This window comes from Heterodontus francisci, chromosome 26 (assembly GCF_036365525.1).
Source record: "Heterodontus francisci isolate sHetFra1 chromosome 26, sHetFra1.hap1, whole genome shotgun sequence".
NCBI classification, from domain to species: Eukaryota; Metazoa; Chordata; class Chondrichthyes; order Heterodontiformes; family Heterodontidae; genus Heterodontus; species Heterodontus francisci.
This window is the reverse complement of record NC_090396.1, coordinates 43,134,010-43,151,439: the sequence shown is the minus strand read 5'-3', so window position 1 is coordinate 43,151,439 and position 17,430 is coordinate 43,134,010. Positions and strand designations below refer to the sequence as shown.

Sequence of the window (17,430 nt, the reverse complement as noted above, 5' to 3'; positions counted from 1 at the left end):
GTATGCCAACTTCATGCTGCTTGCTCATTTGAATGAGTGCAGGCTGCAGCCTGTTCTAATTGTGCTGCTCATTAGCTGCACACATCAGCAGAGGGTCCAGAGTCATAACTTGCGAGCACCAATTAAAGCTATCCTGCACTGCTTAACATTAGCCTGTATCTCTTAAAGGGAAGGTGCATTGTGGATGGAGCAAATGCTGGCAATCATGCAAGAAGTGAATCTGACCTGAGAAACAATGAAAAATGGCATAACATGGGAGAGGGAGCAGACTAGAAAGGTTTTCAGATGCTGCATTGGAGGTCTTGGTGGAGTCGGTGGGAAATAGGAGAGATGTCCCTCCAGACACATGATCAAAAGGCAGGAGGAGTAGACAGCCATGGCTGCCATTGCCAGGAGTCATCCCCATGCACCTAGAGGCAGTGCCACAAGATATTCAGTGATTTCATATGTGGCCCAGGTCAGCAAATGCAGCTTCAAAATCCATATCCTACCAACTGCACCACTAGCCTCAGCCAATGCTCAGATCATCACACAAGCATCTTTCACCAACCAATAATCTCTATCAATCAGGACTTCATTCCAAACACTCATTCGCTTCACCTCACTCTCACATACTTGGTGCTGCTGCAGGGCTCACAATCCATGCAGTCCATGCAGCAATTGCATTGTTTCAGTAAGCCAATATCCTGCTCTATCACATTTTGGTTTGGCTTTTATTGTGTGCATGCTGTGCACACGTGCGTGGGCTGCACCCTGAAGACACCAGCAGATTGTCCTTGTCACCCTGTAACCACCCTTAGGTTTGCTGTGGTGGCTCAAATGCAGCTGACACAGCAGACTGCCATGGGATGAAAGCATCATGACTGCTGCCAGGATATCAGGCATCGACCTGCATGATTCTCTGTCTATGGTCACACACCAGCTAGATGTTGAAAGAGTGGAATCCCTTTTGGTTCCAACATGGGACAGAGTTGACATGCAGCACCCACAAAGCGATGTGCTTGCAGTCAATAGCATCCTGCACAATGGATAAGCCTTTAATCCTCGCAAAGCTGTGGAGTTGCAGTAGGGGGGGGAGGGGGGGGGGTGCTTCGCCACATGGGGAGACTGCCCAGTAAAAGCTGGCAGTCTTCTTGCGGCACTGCAGGTGGGGGTCCTCCTGATTGGGCACTCTGTGACCTGCAGAGGGCCCCACGAGCCGCCCCCTTGGAAATCCCCCTTCCGTGAACAACAACCGCCTCCCCACCCCACCCTCTGCAGCCACCCCGCCCCCAACCCCCCCAACCACCTCACTGGAGCCTACCCAACTGGCCCGGGTGAGCCCCACACACTTACCTCCATTCCGGGGCTTCCTCCATTGTTGCTGGCCCTGGCCAGCTGCAGGACCAGCAGTGGCCACTGCTCCTGGTGGTATTGCTGGGATTGAAGAGCTGCTGGCCTTCTTATTGGCTGGCAGCTCTTGGAGGCGGGATCGCCACACTTAAAGAGACAGAAGCCCTGACACCAGGCAGTTAATTGCCTGAAATGCATAGAATTGCATCAGGGCGTCCGTAAACGGCCAGAGCAGGTTTCCCCGGCTTTCTGGCCTGCCATTGGGGCCATTAAATTCAGCCTGCAGCAACAGCCAAAATAAATCAACCAGCAACTAACCTGTAAGCAGCTGATGATCCATTTAAATAGCTCTGGTGGGGGGGTTCTTCCTGCTGATGAGTGCATGTTCAGCTGTGCGTGTTTAAGAGAGGGTGTTAGGTGCTGAGTTGAGCTTCAAAAAGGCATAGTTGGCATTAAATCAGATGTCATGATCTCCCTGCTTTGCATACTTACAGTGGACATTGACTGTGCGCATTCTAACACCCTCGCCAACTTGGCGTCTGGCATGATTCACCACACAAATATGCGTGCATGCTGCAGATCCCATTTTGGAGTTCTATGGCACTCTTAGCAGCCAAAAAACAGGCAATCAGGAGCCCAATTTCTCACCTAACATCTCTCAATCAAAAAGCATAGTTTCAAGCACCAGGGCAGTCTCTATCACTCAAATCTCTCAACCTCATGCATGAATTTTATCAACAAATCATTAACCAGTTAACCATGTGGAAAAATCTATTATACTGAATTTGGGAGGGGCAGTTCTGGGTACTGCCTGTGCGGAGTTTGCAAGTTCTCCCTGTGACCACGTGGGTTTCCACCGGGTGCTCTGGTTTCCTCCTACAGCCAAAGACTCGCAGATTGATAGGTAAATTGGCCATTGTAAATTGCCCCGAGTGTAGGTAGGAGAATGGAGTGGATGTGGTAGGGAATATGGGATTAATGTAGGATTAGTATAAATGGGTGGCTGTTGGTCGGCACAGACTTGGTGGGCTGAAGGGCCTGTTTCAGTGCTGTATCTCTAATAAAACTGAGGAAAAACAACCATTATATGACGATGCTCATCTGAATCTGTATCCACTAGCCAGAATTGTATTAGGTAATGGAGCCAGTCAACTCCACTATTTTGAATAAAACAGACTTAGACAAGCCTAAGAATGAAAAAAAAGTTGCTAAGTAAGAGAAGAAAAATGAATCACGAAAGGAACAGATGCATGAATAGAAAGCATTTTAGAAGCATAAGGAAGGACCATAACATTTACAAACAGAACTAAGGACGATTATAATTGGCTACACCCCAGTATGTGCATTGCCTACAGTAAGTGTTTCTGGATTATTGAGCTATAGAAAGCACAAATCTTAATGCAATGTGATGGTCTTCATAACATATCTGACATTTTAGAAGAAATCTCACAGAAACCCAAAACATGAAATAGTTTTGCAGTTCATTCTATTTATACTTAAGGTCAATACCTTCCTAGAAAAGTTCTGGGATATAAATTTGTCTTGGGTGTTTGCACAAAATGGATGACAGCAAATCTGCAACCCATTTTGAGAGTTTATGAAAGAATGCCGGGCAGGTTATAAAATGGTCTGTCAATTCACTATTGCCCATTTTCAGCCACATTATATTCCTCTTGGTGATAATTAATGGCATATTTTCAAATGAGCCTGGTGTCTGCTAAATTTTATTTTTACTGATAATGCAGTGAAACTGACTCAAAAAAATGCTCTAGCATTGTTTCTAAGTCTAATTTGGAGTTACTGAGGTCGAATTTTTCCAAGTATGTATCCACTGAAGCCTCAAGTGTGTTTGTCTGTTTTATTTAAGAATTGAGACAGCTGTCGAAACAAAGCACACCAAATCAAATGAAACTATTCAGAAATGTAAATTGGAAATCAAGCAGAAAACAGATCCTGATTTCAAATATGTATGTAAATTCAATTGACTTTCTCAGCCTTAAAATGGTTTGTGGAACAGGGATGTGTCATCACGTTAATCTGTTACCTAAACTCCAACAATTTGATCAGATTTTATCTGTCCTCTGGTTTGCACATAGTCCAGAGTAGAATTATGGAGGTCTGTAAACAAACATACCTTTCCCATAGAAAGCAACTTCTCTTTTTGCTGTAAGACTTGTTTGCAGAAGCTGCTCCACTTTGGTTGTTAGGTTTGAAACGTTCTGTGCAATTGCTTGAATCTTCTCCATCAATCCAGCAGGCTGGAAACTAAGAAAAAAATTAATTTTGAGCTATTAGCGTGACATCACTAAAAGGGAATAAATAATGTTATTTTTAATGAGTAAAATGGGAAGAATATATAACATAGTAATCACATCAAAACCTTTAATATTCAATAGAGAAATGTAAACTTTGGACTTAAGCTATATGCCTCGATTTCTGATAAAGTTATAAAACATCCATAGGGCTATAAACCAGTGAATACTTTAATGATGCGAGATTTTATCAACAGGAATTGAATTTTGAATTTAGCTATCAAGGCATATGTTTGTCACTCAAAGATTATTGGTAAGAAAACACCAATCATAACGAAATACAATGAAAAGACCATTTACAGTCCTGTGGGTAATAATAGAAAAAGCTTATCAATGCTGAAACAATTTTTTGTAAATCAGTATTGCATTTCAAGAATATAGAACTTAAGAAATAGGAGAAGGAGTAGGCCATTCAGCCCTTCTCACCTGTTCTGCCATTCCATAAATTCATGGCTGATCGTCTATCTGAACTCCACTTTCCCGCACTATCCCCATTTCGCTTGATTACAATTTAAAATCAATTACCCAATTTTAACCCAACTCGCCCAGTGAGAATGGGGTGGGTGAGTGGTTAAAACTGAGAAAATTAACTTACCTATCCTAGTCTGCCCAGAAACTCAACTCCAGGGCTGATTCGGGTCAAAAATGCAACCACTTGAAACAGGCCAGTGCCTCCTGAATGAATTCAAATACGTGTCTGATGATATCATTTGGACCCTGATGCAATTCTAACTGGGTAGCCCAGCAGTACGACCCAGCAGCAAACCTCCTGAGTAAAGCTTATTGGCATTGGCTTCACAAACTGATTGACATAACTGGAAACTGAATTTAAAGGAGCACTTACTTGCAGTCCCTTAGGTCATTAGAATTTGTATGTCATTGGGAGTAATGCATTTCCAAGGCAATTATGAGATTCCCATTTGCTTCCTTCAGATTTTCTCCCCCTCCCCTACAAACCCCGACCATACCGACGCTGATTAGGCACTTACTACTCATCACAGATACTGATTTTACTTCATTCCTTTGTATGGATGGAGTAAGAGCAGCAGCAGCAGTCTGAAGAATTAAGCCAAGCAGCAGGTGGCCCTGTTAGATTACAGTAGTTGAGGGGGGCTGTTCATAGAAAGCCTTACCTAGCCCACAGGGTCGACAGGCCAAGATGTTTCTGAGTAGCAGTGTAGGAGGAGGCCAAGCCTCACCAGCCAGCTACTGGCCTATCAGTCCATTGCAGGAGGATCTTAATTGGCTTACCCCTTCCCACTTGATCAACATATGACTGCACACCTTTTCTGAACACTCAATCCCCCGAATATAAATTAATTTCTATCCTCTGGATTGAAACATATTTTTGATATTCTCAGCACATCTTTAGTTCCCCACTGCCAAATCAGCCTCCAGTTATGACATCTTTGGTGCAAATATCATCTCCGTAGCACCCTGGAGGTGGCGCTATGGGGACCTACCGGCATTTTGCTTTTCTAGGAAGGAATTTAGGGCTGTGGTGACCTTGCCATAGGCAATGCATGCCCTCCTGCTCCATTTGGCAGGAGGTCTTGTTGAGGAAGGCTGCAAATTTCAGCAACAACCTGTCATGTATGTCTGAGCCTCCTGAGGTACTGGTGCTCAATCATGTCCAGAAAGCTGATCCTCAGCCTATGTATTAATATAAATGACTTAGGTGAGGGCAGCAATGGCATGGTCGCTAAATTTGCAGATGGCACAAAGATAGGTAGGAAAGTATGTTGTGAAGAGGACATAAGGAGCAGACTGATATCGATAGGTTGACTGAGTGAACAAAAATCTGGCAGATGGAGTATAATGTGGGAAAATGAGAAGTTGTTCACTTTGGCAGGAAGAATAAAAAAGCAGAGTATTACTTAAATGGAGAATGACTGCAGAACTCTGAGGTGCAGAGGGATCTAGGTGTACTATTTCATGAGTCACAAAAAGTTTAGTATGCAGGTACAGCAAGTAATAAAGCTAATGGAATGCTATTCTTTATTACGAGAGGAGTTGAAAATAAAAGTAAGGATGTTATGCTTCAGTTATACAGGGCATTGGTAAGACCACATCTCCAATATTGTGTGCAGTTTTGGTCTCCTTATTTAAGGAAGGATGTAAGTGCGCTGGCATCGGTTCAGATGAGGTTTAGTAGATTGATACTTTGAATGAGTGGGTTGTCTTATGAGGAAAGGTTGGACAGGCTGGGCTTATTTTTATTGGAGCTAAGAAGAGTGGGGGAAACTTGACTGAAGTATATATGATCCTGAACGGTCTTGACAAGGTGGGCGTGGAAATGATGTTTCCTCTTGTGGGTGAGTCCAGAACTAGGGGGCACTGTTTTAAAATGAGGGATCGCCCTTTTAGGACAGAGATGAGGAGAATTTTTTTCTCTCAGAGGGTTGTGCGACTTTGGAACTCTCTGCCTCAGAAGACGGCGAAGGCGGTGTCATTGAATATTTTTAAACTGGGAGGTAGATAGATTCTTGTTAGGCATGGGAATCAAAGGTTCTGGGGGGTAGCTGGGAGTGTGGAATGCGAGACGCAAACGATGACCCATGATCTTATTGAATGGCAGAGCCGGCTCAAGGGGCCAAATGGTCTACTTCTGCTCCTAATTCCTATGCTCGTATGTACCCTTGGGGGAATTGCCTCACATGAGTCAGAGCTCTGTGTTTATCCCCACTGTCCTGTGGAGCAGCAAGTGGCTGAGGAGAAAGCAGCAGCTGCTCCTGCAGCTAGTGGTGTTTCTGGTGATACTCCTCTTGTTTCTCACCAGAGGTCCAAAGTAGAACTGCACTACCAGCCACATGTTGCTGAGAAGGCAGACAGCTGGGAAGTCCAGATCAAAGTCAATAAAGTCCAAGGTAGCAAAAATGATCTTCCCAAGTCTTGGAAATCACCTCCAAAGCAGTGAAAGCACACTTTCAGAAGTCCTGTGAGCAAACGCCTTTCGCCTAGGCAAAGAAGCAGCTGCCAAATCTCAGTATTTGAGGGCTTTCCAGCCTGCGAATTGCTCAGCCCCGTCAATCCCCATTGTCCTCTCACCTCATTCAACGACTGGTTTCAGACTGTCCGGAAAACCCATGCGCTGGCAGCTAAATCCAGTAACCAAGGTTAAAAATGGTAATTGTTTGTCAATTGTTTAATTATATGCAGATGGAGAGCATTAATTGGGGGCTTCACTTGAGCGCATATAAAGAGACATTTACTGAAACTGTGGTGTGTTTGAATTAAGGGTTGTATGCTCATAATATTTCATTCTGTGAGTAAATGTAAGACTGGGTAAAGATTAGCTCCAGTTCTATCCTTCACCAACTGGCTTTCTGGAATAGAATATGGTAGCAGAGATTGGTTGCCTAAATGTGAAGTTTGGAAGCTAAAAATAATTCAGAAAGGAGACAGCACTACCAGTAGCCATTGTGTGAAATGGCAGAAAGCAAGTGTAAATTGTTGGGGGATGGTTACCCTCCAATGCTCTTGGAGTCTGAACCATATGACCAGTGGGAAAATAAAGTGGTTATGTGGACACGGGTTACATTTCTACCAAGAGGAAACAAGGTATGGCATTGGCATTGTCACTTGCTACAAGAAATAGAATTAGAAAAATAGTATTTTGAGCGCTGGATGTCTGTCATTTGGAAACTGATGAAGGTTTGGATCTTCTATTCGAGTTCTTGGGTGAAATTACATGATGATCAGTTAAATACCTATGACTTTGATAGATTTCAGAAAACAGATGGTTATTCAGTGGAGGAATATATCATGGACTTTAATGGACTGTATTAAAGATTGAGGAAATTCAATTTAAAGATCGCTGATTCAGTGCTAGCATTTACATTTCTGGATTGTGCTGAAGTGTCACATATGGACAGGCTTCCGGTTCTAACTGGTGTTCAGTTCTCAGAGGGAGAGACCCTGTTAGATCAGATGTCTGCCGCCTTGAAAGAATTCCTGGGAAACAGTCATTTCCTGCAGCCTTGGTGGAACAAATGGGACATTCCACGGAGACACAAAGATAAAGGACTCAATGATTGCCGGATTTCAAAGTGGTCCAAATATTGGATGCAGGCATCCGTACAAAATGTTAGAAAGTGTTACTCCCATTCTTGTTAATCATGATAGGTCATCACAGAAAGATGATGTTATACCTAAAGAAGAGAATGAGAAATATGGAAGCTTAATCAGTCAGTTAAACTGGTTGTGCACTCAGACTCGACCTGTTGCTAGTTTTGATGGGAGTTGGAGTTGGGTACTATTATGAAACACCCTAATGTAGAGAATGTTTTAAGGGCAAATAAAACATTGAAAAAAATTTAATCTGGAGAAATGCATACTTAAGTTCCATGCTTGGGTGACCCAAAGAACATGAAACTACTCATTTTTAGTGATGTTTCATGTGCTAATCTTCCTGATGGATATTCAAGTACAGCTGGTTTCATAATATTTCATGGGTGAGATGTTGTCCATTAGCTTGGGAAGCTAAGAAAATAAAAATGTTGTTAAAAGTACTTTAGCTGCAGAAACACTGGCTCTCATGGAGGCAGTGGATATGGGATTCTATTTGTCAAATATTTTAAGTGAGATGCTACACAAGGGGTGGACTGAAGATAGTATACCCATTGAATATTATGTAGATAATTGTTCCTTGTTCAATAATGTGCACTCTACAAAATGTGTGAGTGAGAAAAGGTTACACATTGACCTTTTTGGCTTGAAACAAATGCTGGATAGAAAAGCAATTTCTGAAAGTAAATGGGTGGATGCAAATCATCAACTGTCTGATTGTTTTATAAAAAGAAATGCTTGTACAAAGAAATTATTAGGGGTCCTAGAGGACGGGACATCTTGCAATGTAATGTTTTGTACAGAATATGGAAGAGAAAGAATGGTATCTGTTAATTCTATATCAATTGTTTAATTATGTGCAGGTGGTGGTCATTAATTAGGGTTTGACGAGCACATATAAAGAGACACTTATTAAACTGTGGTGTGATTGAATTAGGAGGTGTATGCTTGTAATGTTTCACTCTGTAAATAAAAATTGGCTCCAGTACCATTCGTCCCCAATTGGCTTTCCAGAATAAACAAAAGAGGCAGGTAGTTGCCTTTTAACATATGCTAATTGCTGACCTACCTATCCACAGGGGTTTCCCCCGACATTAACAAGACGGCTTGAGTTAAATGCATAAATAGGTGGGTTCCTTCTTGTTTTCCAACACATCAGCATTTTTAGCTTCTTTAAGCTCTTGTATACACTGACACCCACGTACCTTGGCAGGTTAAAATTCAGCCCATTATTGGATTGGAAAAATGCCATATTGCTCATACATGATTCCTAAGGATTAAAATGTTTTATGACAGTTGCAACTTCCTTCCCCGCCTGGAATAATGAAAGTGTATGTCCAATGTAGCGATAAACCATAGGGACCTGGAAAGTCACAGGTTAAATTCTCAACTTGTGCTGAGTTAGCTAACCTCAGGCAGGGTGGCAGTAAGGATACTACAATTGGCTTCAGAGTGTGTCGGTTAGGGAAATTGGCTAGACTGTCCACCGTTAATTACTACCCAGTAACCCTCATTGGAAAATACAGGTGTGTGAACAATTCAGTGAGGGAAAGAATATGTCTCCTTGTGATTCTGCCCCCAACATGTTTGCATAATTTTTGGACACTCTTTTGGTTGGCATGTGAAGATTGGCCACTTCTGGCAAATACCAAATGGCTGTCACATTCAAACAATACATGATGCCTTTGGGAATGGGAGGGAGAGGAAAAGGTAAAGACAAGGGGGACGATTTTCAACTACCACTTGCCCATTTCTTCATCTGACAAATTGATAGGGGTGCACCTCCTGACACTAGCTTCAAGCAGCCAGCTCCACCAAGCTGACAACTAAATTTGGGCAAAAGTTAAAAATTGCCCTCTATACCTCTTAAAACTTCATCAACCTGGTATCAAAGTTCGCCTGATGCTACTCTTTACCATGATAAAGATGTGTGATAGGAAATGCTGACATCTAGCCTGATAAATCCTTTAATTTGGTTTACAGATAAACATGGTTAAATGCCACATTATCTCTTCTGGCCGTGATCTGTTTCAGGTTTATTGGCTGTGTCACAGAACATGCCGTACCTAGCTGCTTCACAGTTAGATGAATTACCCCACATTAGCTGAATGCTTAAGGGCTAAACTGTTATCACTGACTAAAACTCAATGTCCTACCAAAGACTTATTAGAATATGACCGACAGTAAACCTGCTAATAATCACTCCACACAGGTTCGGAAGCTGTCAAGTTTATTGCCACTATTAAAATTTTGTTGCCATGGGCAGATTGATCAAACATTTCCAATGATTATCATTTAGCAGATATCTGTAAATTATATTTTATATGGGACTGAAATCAGCTTTAAATGAGACTTCTGTAATACCGTGATATAATTATCAACCTTTACTCTTTATTTTTTCAGCATTTTTGAGCTCATGAGATTTTAAATATTGTCCTCTTTGTGCTTAATTACAGTATCAAGTTTTTTATACTAAGAGTCAGAAATAAGCTGGCCACTTCCTCACTAAACTGATCAATAATTTGCCCCATTCAGCCACATAAACTCAGAGCATTAACATATACAACCCCACTCCTAGCCCCATCATCTGTCTAGCAATGCTATGAGGGCTGGGTGAGGTATTAAGGTTAGTCTTGCATCAGTACGGCAGCCTTCAGCGAGCTTCTTGCTAAGTTCATTTGCAAGATTTAAGTGTTCCACGGATAAATGAACAGAATGATGAAATACAATCTCCAAAACACTGGTAAAAACTGCAGTAAATCCCATCTAATAAAAATACTGTTTGATTTTTTTTCAATAAACCAATGCATCTTGTTTGTAAATGATTTGGACTGGTAATGAAATCCCCGAAATAATGGTAAAAACATCTCAGAGTCCTTTGTAATAAAACAGAGCTTTACTTCTTCAGTCACTGATAAACAATACCCTGCTTGTTTGTGACTTAATCGGGCAACTGGTCTATAACTGGTGCATGTGTATGTAGATGCAGCTTGGTTAAGTTAATAATAGGAAAACAGCTGCTTGGAAGAATGCCACATTTTGTGTCAAGGCAGAGGAAGGGAACCAAGTGAGACTTCAGGGGTATGTGTTGTGGTTCAGTTGGTAGCACTCTTGCCGCTGGGTCAGTGGATTGTGGGTTCCAGTGCTGTTTGTAAAGGGCTGCAAGCCCTTATCAGCAATTTTGATTTTTAAAGTGACCATTGCCTTGAATTTATATAAAAACATTAAAGTGCAGATCAACACCCCTCTTCTACCCCCCCCCCCCCCCAATCATAAACCAATAAATTTATTTCCCTCTCCCCACCCCCCAAGAAACCATTTTTACCAGTCCCGCCTTTTCACCCCCACACTTTATGACCTTTGCCCTTCAACTCCTTCCCACCATCCCCTCAGCCAATAAGAATATAAGAAATAGGAGCAGGAGTAGGCCATTCGGCTCCTCAAGCCTGCCCTGCCATTCAATAAGATCATGGCTGATCTGCCCTCGACCTCAACTCCTCTTTCTTGCCAGCTCCTCATAGCCCTCAACTCCCTGATATTTCAAAAATCTATCTACCTCCTCTTTAAATACTTTCAGTGATCTAGCCTCCACAGCTCTCTGGGGTAGAGAATTCCAGACATTCACTACCCACTGAGAGAAGAAATTGCTTCGCATCTCAGTTTTAAATGAGTGTCCCCTTATTCTGTAACTATGTCCCCTAGTTCGAGATTCCCCCACTAGTGGAAACATCTTCTCAATATCTACCCTGTCAAGCCCCCTAAATATCTTGTGCGTTTCAATAAGATTACCCCTCATTCTTCTAAACTCTAATGAGTAAAGGCCTAACCTGTTTAGCCGTTCTTGATAAGTCATCCTTCATCCCAGGAATCAGCCTAGTGAATCTCTTTTGAACTGCCTCCAATGCCAGTATATCCTTTCTTAAATATGGGGGACCAAAACTGTACACAGTACTCCAGGTGCGGCCTCACCAACACCCTGTACAGTTGTAACAAGACTTCCCAATTTTTAAATTCCAACCCCCTAGCAATAAAGGCTGAAATTCCATTTGCCTTCCTAATTATTTGCTGCACCTGCATGCTAACTTTCTGTGTTTCATGCACAAGAACACCCAGATCCCTCTGTGCTGCATTTTTTCGAAGTCTCTCGCTATTTAAATAATTGTCTGCCTTTTTATTCTTTCTACCAAAGTGCATGACCTCACACATTAAACTCCATCTGCCAAGTTTTTGCCCACTCACTCAACTTATCTATATCCCCTTGCAGATTCCTTATGTCCTCATCACAACATGCCCTCCCACCTATTTTTGTATCGTCAGCAAATTTGCATATATTACACTCTGCCCCCTCCTCCAAGTCATTAATATAGATAGTAAATAATTGAGGCCCTTGGACTGATCCTTGTGGCATTCCACTAGTTAGGTCTTTCCAACCTGAAAAAGAACCCTTAATCCTGACTCTCTGTCTTCTGTGAGTTAACCAATCCTCAATCCATGTTTCCTCCGTTACCCGCGCCCCCCCCCACTCCCGATCTGAAAATTAAACTCCTCCCTCCCTACCAGTGTTGCGCCTTGAATTCCAAAACGGGGATCAGAAGGCGCGGGATTTCCAGCCACTGGCTGGAATATTGGCGTGGGACGGCCACCAGGTCCAGGTAAGTTAATTATCAAGTATCAGCATACATTTTATGAGGCAAATGAAGGCCCCACAGCCGAGCGGCAGTGGGGGGCCACACCAAGGCATTGCAGCCGAATGCGGCAGAGCCTTCTCGGCGTTGGGGGTCGTGGTGGGCCTCTCCCGTAAGTATTTTACGGGCCCCCCCACCACAACCCCTGACACAGGAGGGCTAGTAAATTCAGCCCTAATTGAAACAGCAGGGGAGTTATCCCCTGGCCAATATTTATCTCTCAATCAACATCATAAACACAGACCATCTGGTCATTACCACATTGTGCTTTGTGGGAGCTTGCTGTGTGCCTGCGTTTCCTGCATTACAACAGTGACTACACTTCAAAAGTACTTCATTGGTTGTAAAGCACTTGGGCCACCCCGCATTTGCGAAAGGCACTATATAAATGCAAGTCTTTTTGTTCTTTTTTGCAACAGTTTAAGTCTTTAAGTTTGAAATTATATTTTCTTTTGTTGTCATTTGCCATGTGTAATTCTGAAAAGACTGCAAACTTTTGCGTGTGTGTGTGTTAGGCAACAGCGAAAAAATGTTTTGTAATATATTATGTGGCATAACAAAAAGGAGACCTTTTTGCTTTTCACAGTTGCTATCAATAAAAGAAGAATTAAGTTCACAAAGAATGCTGAACCAATCGATTTTGGAAAACAATGGCTCGGGGGAGTTTTGATTGCGAATTGCTCCAGGCCAAAGAATCCTGCCTCCAGGAAGCTGCAGTAAACAGGGAAATGTAACCTTACCTCAGTGGAGGTGAGAAGCTTTACACATTCATAAATCAAAACAGGACTTGAGTTGAAAAATTTACAACCAATTCAGGTATAAAGCTAAGCAACAGTGAATGATTGAGGCAAAATGGAGAGCAAAAGATGATGCAAGTGCTATTTTAACAAAAACAAATAGTCTGAATACTTATTTTAAAACTGTAAAAGTATAGAACAAAGAACAAAATGCAAGGCAGCTATCTATAAAAAACCAGGCGGGTGATCCATTTGCCGACGGATCCAGTATTTAATTTTCTTGGATTGGCATCTACCTTTACATTTATTTTAATGCAACATGGATATGATTATTTGCCAGCTGGATGATAAATGACTAGTCAATACTTACCAAGAACTTCTGAAAGTGCTGGAATGCACACTGAACAGTGATGCATGAAATCTGTGTGTGTGTTGGGATTGACTTTAAGATTGAGTTTAAGAGACACTGTCGATGAAGAGCTGAGGGACTGTTACTGTGTATCTAATCCATGCTATTTCTGGTTGAGGAATGCTTGGTGCAAGCATTGGATGCCAGAATGGGGGCATGGGGCTGTGTGGTGGGTGGGGGTAAGGTAACAAGAGCCCTCACTTCAATGAGTATAAAGTCTCCAAAAATACATTTTATTTGTCGAGGAGTTGGAAGCATTGACCTATTCGCAATCATTCAGTGATTCTACAACAATTTGGATCAGTTTATTTTGGTTGATTTTAGAGTTAGCCACATCAAGAACTAGATTTGAGCCATGCAGTCAGGCACTACTTTCCTCAATTTGTTTAGTTTAGAGATACAGCACTGAAACAGGCCCTTCGGCCCACCGAGTCTGTGCTGACCATCAACCACCCATTTATACTAATCCTACACTAATCCCATATTCCTACCACATCCACACCTGTCCCTATATTTCCCTACCACCTACCTATACTAGGGGCAATTTATAATGGCCAATTTACCTATCAACCTGCAAGTCTTTTGGCATGTGGGAGGAAACCGGTGCACCCGGAGGAAACCCACGCAGACACAGGGAGAACTTGCAAACTCCATGCAGGCAGTACCCAGAATTGAACCCGGGTCGCTGGAGCTGTGAGGCTGCGGTGCTAACCACTGCGCCACTGTGGGGGTAAGGTAACAAGAGCCCTCACTTCAATGAGTATAAAGTCTCCAAAAATACATTTTATTTGTCTCGGAGTTGGAAGCATTGACCTATTAGCAATCATTCAGTGATTCTACAACAATTTGGATCAGTTTATTTTGGTTGATTTTAGAGTTAGCCACATCAAGAACTAGATTTGAGCCATGCAGTCAGGCACTACTTTCCTCAATTTGTTTAGTTTAGTTTAGAGATACAGCACTGAAACAGGCCCTTCGGCCCAGCGAGTCTGTGCCGACCATCAACCACCCATTTATACTAATCCTACACTAAGCCCATATTCCTACCACATCCACACCTGTCCCTATATTTCCCGACCACCTACCTATACTAGGGGCAATTTATAATGGCCAATTTACCTATCAACCTGCAAGTCTTTTGGCTTGTCAGACACAGGTTTGCTCTTCCATCCTACATAGAAAAAGTTACATATAAACATTCTTGGAAAGGAAGGGATTAGTGAATGCCTAGAATGTTCTTTTAAAATGTTACTATTGCCTTCTGTGTATCCATTGAAACAATATAATGGAGGTTTGATTTTGATTATATTAAATCTGTGATAGCCAAAAAGCCCAAAGTGAAAGTTCAGCACTATTTTAATTAGTTTTAGCAGTTTAATGACCCGAAAGGATCCAGTATCACATATCATTTACCATTTGACTGAATAATTGGCTTGGTAAGCTAATTAGGAACTTATCAAGCTTGCACATTGTCAATATATTAATTGACTTTGGATGTTCCTGCAGAAGGATTGTGTTAATCAGCACTGAAGTTCAGTATCACAAATGCAAGCCAAGGCATCATCATAAGATCAAGAGGCCTAGTTTTCAAAATGGAACTCACAAAAGATAGTTACAACATTTCATTTTGTAATAATTGGCTCTTTTTTATGTATTCATGGTATGTGGGCGTCGCTGGCTAGGCCAGCATTTATTGCCCATCCCTAATTGCCCGACAAGGTGGTGGTGAGCTGCCTTCTTGAACCGCTGCAGTCCATGTGGGGTAGATACAACCAAAGAGCTGTTAGGAAGGGAGTTCCAGGATTTTGACCCAGCAACAGTGAAGGAATGGCGATATAGTTCCAAGTCAGGATGGTGTGTGATTTGGAGGGGAACTTGCAAGTTGTGGTGTTCCCATGCATTTGCTGCCCTTGTCCCTTTTAATTGGTAGAGGTTGCAGGTTTGGAAGGCGCTGTCTAAGGAGTCTTGGTGCGTTGCTGCAGTGCAATTTGTAGATGGGTACAAACTGCTGCCACTGTACGTCGGTGGTGGAGGGAGTAAATGTTTGGGGATGGGGTGACAATCAAGTGGGCTGCTTTGTCCTGGATGGTGTTGAGCTTCTTGAGTGTTGTTGGAGCTGCACCCATCCAGGCAAGTGGAGAGTATTCTATCACACTCCTGACTTGTGCCTTGTAGATGGTGGACAGGCTTTGGGGAATCAGGAGGCGGGTTATTCACCGCAGGATTCCTAGCTTCTGACCTGCTCTTGTCACCACGGTATTTATATAGCTATTCCAGTTCAGTTTCTGGTCAATGGTAACCCCCAGAATGTTGACAGTGGGGGATTCAGCGCTGGTAATGCCATTGACTGTCAAGGGAAGATGGTTAGATTCTATCTTGTTGGAGATGGTCATTGCCTGGCACTTGTGTGGCATGAATGTTACTTGCCACTTATCAGCCCAAGCCTGGAGATTGTCCAAGTCTTGCTGCATTTCTACACGGACTGCTTCAGTATCTGAGGAGTTGTAAATGGAGCTGAACATTGTGCAATCATCAGTGAACATCCCCACTTCTGACCTTAAGATTGAAGGAAGGTCATTGATGAAGCAGCTGAAGATGATTGGGCCTAGGACACTATCCTGAGGAACTCCTGCAGTGATGTCCTAGTGCTGAGATGATTGACCTCAATCATCTTCCTTTGTGCTCGGTATGACTCCAACCAATGGAGAGTTTTCCCCCTGATTCCCATTGACTCCAGTTTTGCTAGGGCTCCTTGGTCAATACTCAGTCAAATGCTGCCTTGATGTTAAGGGCAGACACTCTCACCTCACCTGGCTCTTGCAAAATCTGTAATTTATGTTCAGTTAGGGAATTGGCAAAAGTGCTGAGACAGGATAGAAAGAAATTAACTGTCTCATCATAATTTGGATCTGTTCTAACCATAAACTATTGCATCTGTATTCCCACTTGCTATGTTAAAGATCTTGGACTTGGTGAAAAAATTGGTTTAACTTGCTTAAAACTACCCACAGATGAGATGGCATTTGAGAGAACATTGAATAGGATTCTTGAGGACCATTCTAATTTCAAATCTTATTGACATAGAAACATAGAAAAATAGGAGCAGGAGTAGGCCACTTGGCCCTTCGAGCCTGCACTGACTGATCATCCAAATCAGTACCCTGTTCCCGCTTTCTCCCCGTATCCCTTGATCCCTAAGAACTATATCTAACTCTTTCTTGAATATATTTAATGATTTGGCCTCAACTGCTTTCTGTGGTAGAGAATTCCACATTTTCACCACTCTCTGCGTGAAGAAATCCCTCTTCATCTCAGTCTTATATGGCTTACCCTTTATCCTTAGACTGTGACCCCTGGTCCTGGACTCCCCCGCCATCGGGAACATCCTTCCTGCATCTAGTCTGTCCAGTTCTGTCAGAATTTTGTAGGTTTCTATGAGATCCTCTCTCATTCTTCTAAACTCTAGCGAATACATGCCTAATCAACCCAATCTCTCTTCATACGTCAGTCCTGCCATCCCAGGAATCAGTCTGGTGAACGTTCGCTGCACTCCCTCCATAACAAGAACATCCTTCCTCAGATAAGGAGACAAAAGCTCCAGATGTGGTCTCACCAAGTCCTTGTATAATTGCAGCAAGACACCCTTGCTCCTGTACTCAAGTCCTCTTGCTATGAAGGCCAACATACCATTTGCCTTCTTAACTGCCTGCTGCACCTGCATGCTTACTTTCAGTGACTGGTGCACAAGGACACCCAGGTCTCGCTGCACCTCCCCCTTTCCCAATCTATCGCAGTTCAGATAATAATCTGCCTTTCTGTTTTTGCCACCAAAGTGGATAACCTCACATTTTTCCACATTATACTGCATCTGCCATGTATTTGCCCAC

The 17,430-nt window shown here is 42.6% G+C and overlaps 1 protein-coding gene across 2 annotated transcripts in view; it reads right to left on the bottom strand.

The window, feature by feature from the left end:
- Window positions 1-17,430, bottom strand: part of LOC137384291 (alpha-1,6-mannosylglycoprotein 6-beta-N-acetylglucosaminyltransferase B-like) — a 994,997-nt gene that overhangs the window by 580,176 nt on the left and 397,391 nt on the right. For both annotated transcript variants that reach the window (XM_068058117.1, XM_068058116.1), the window contains one exon: window positions 3,467-3,597. In XM_068058117.1, the coding sequence (XP_067914218.1) occupies window positions 3,467-3,597 (131 nt within the window). The remainder of the gene's footprint in view (window positions 1-3,466; window positions 3,598-17,430) is intronic.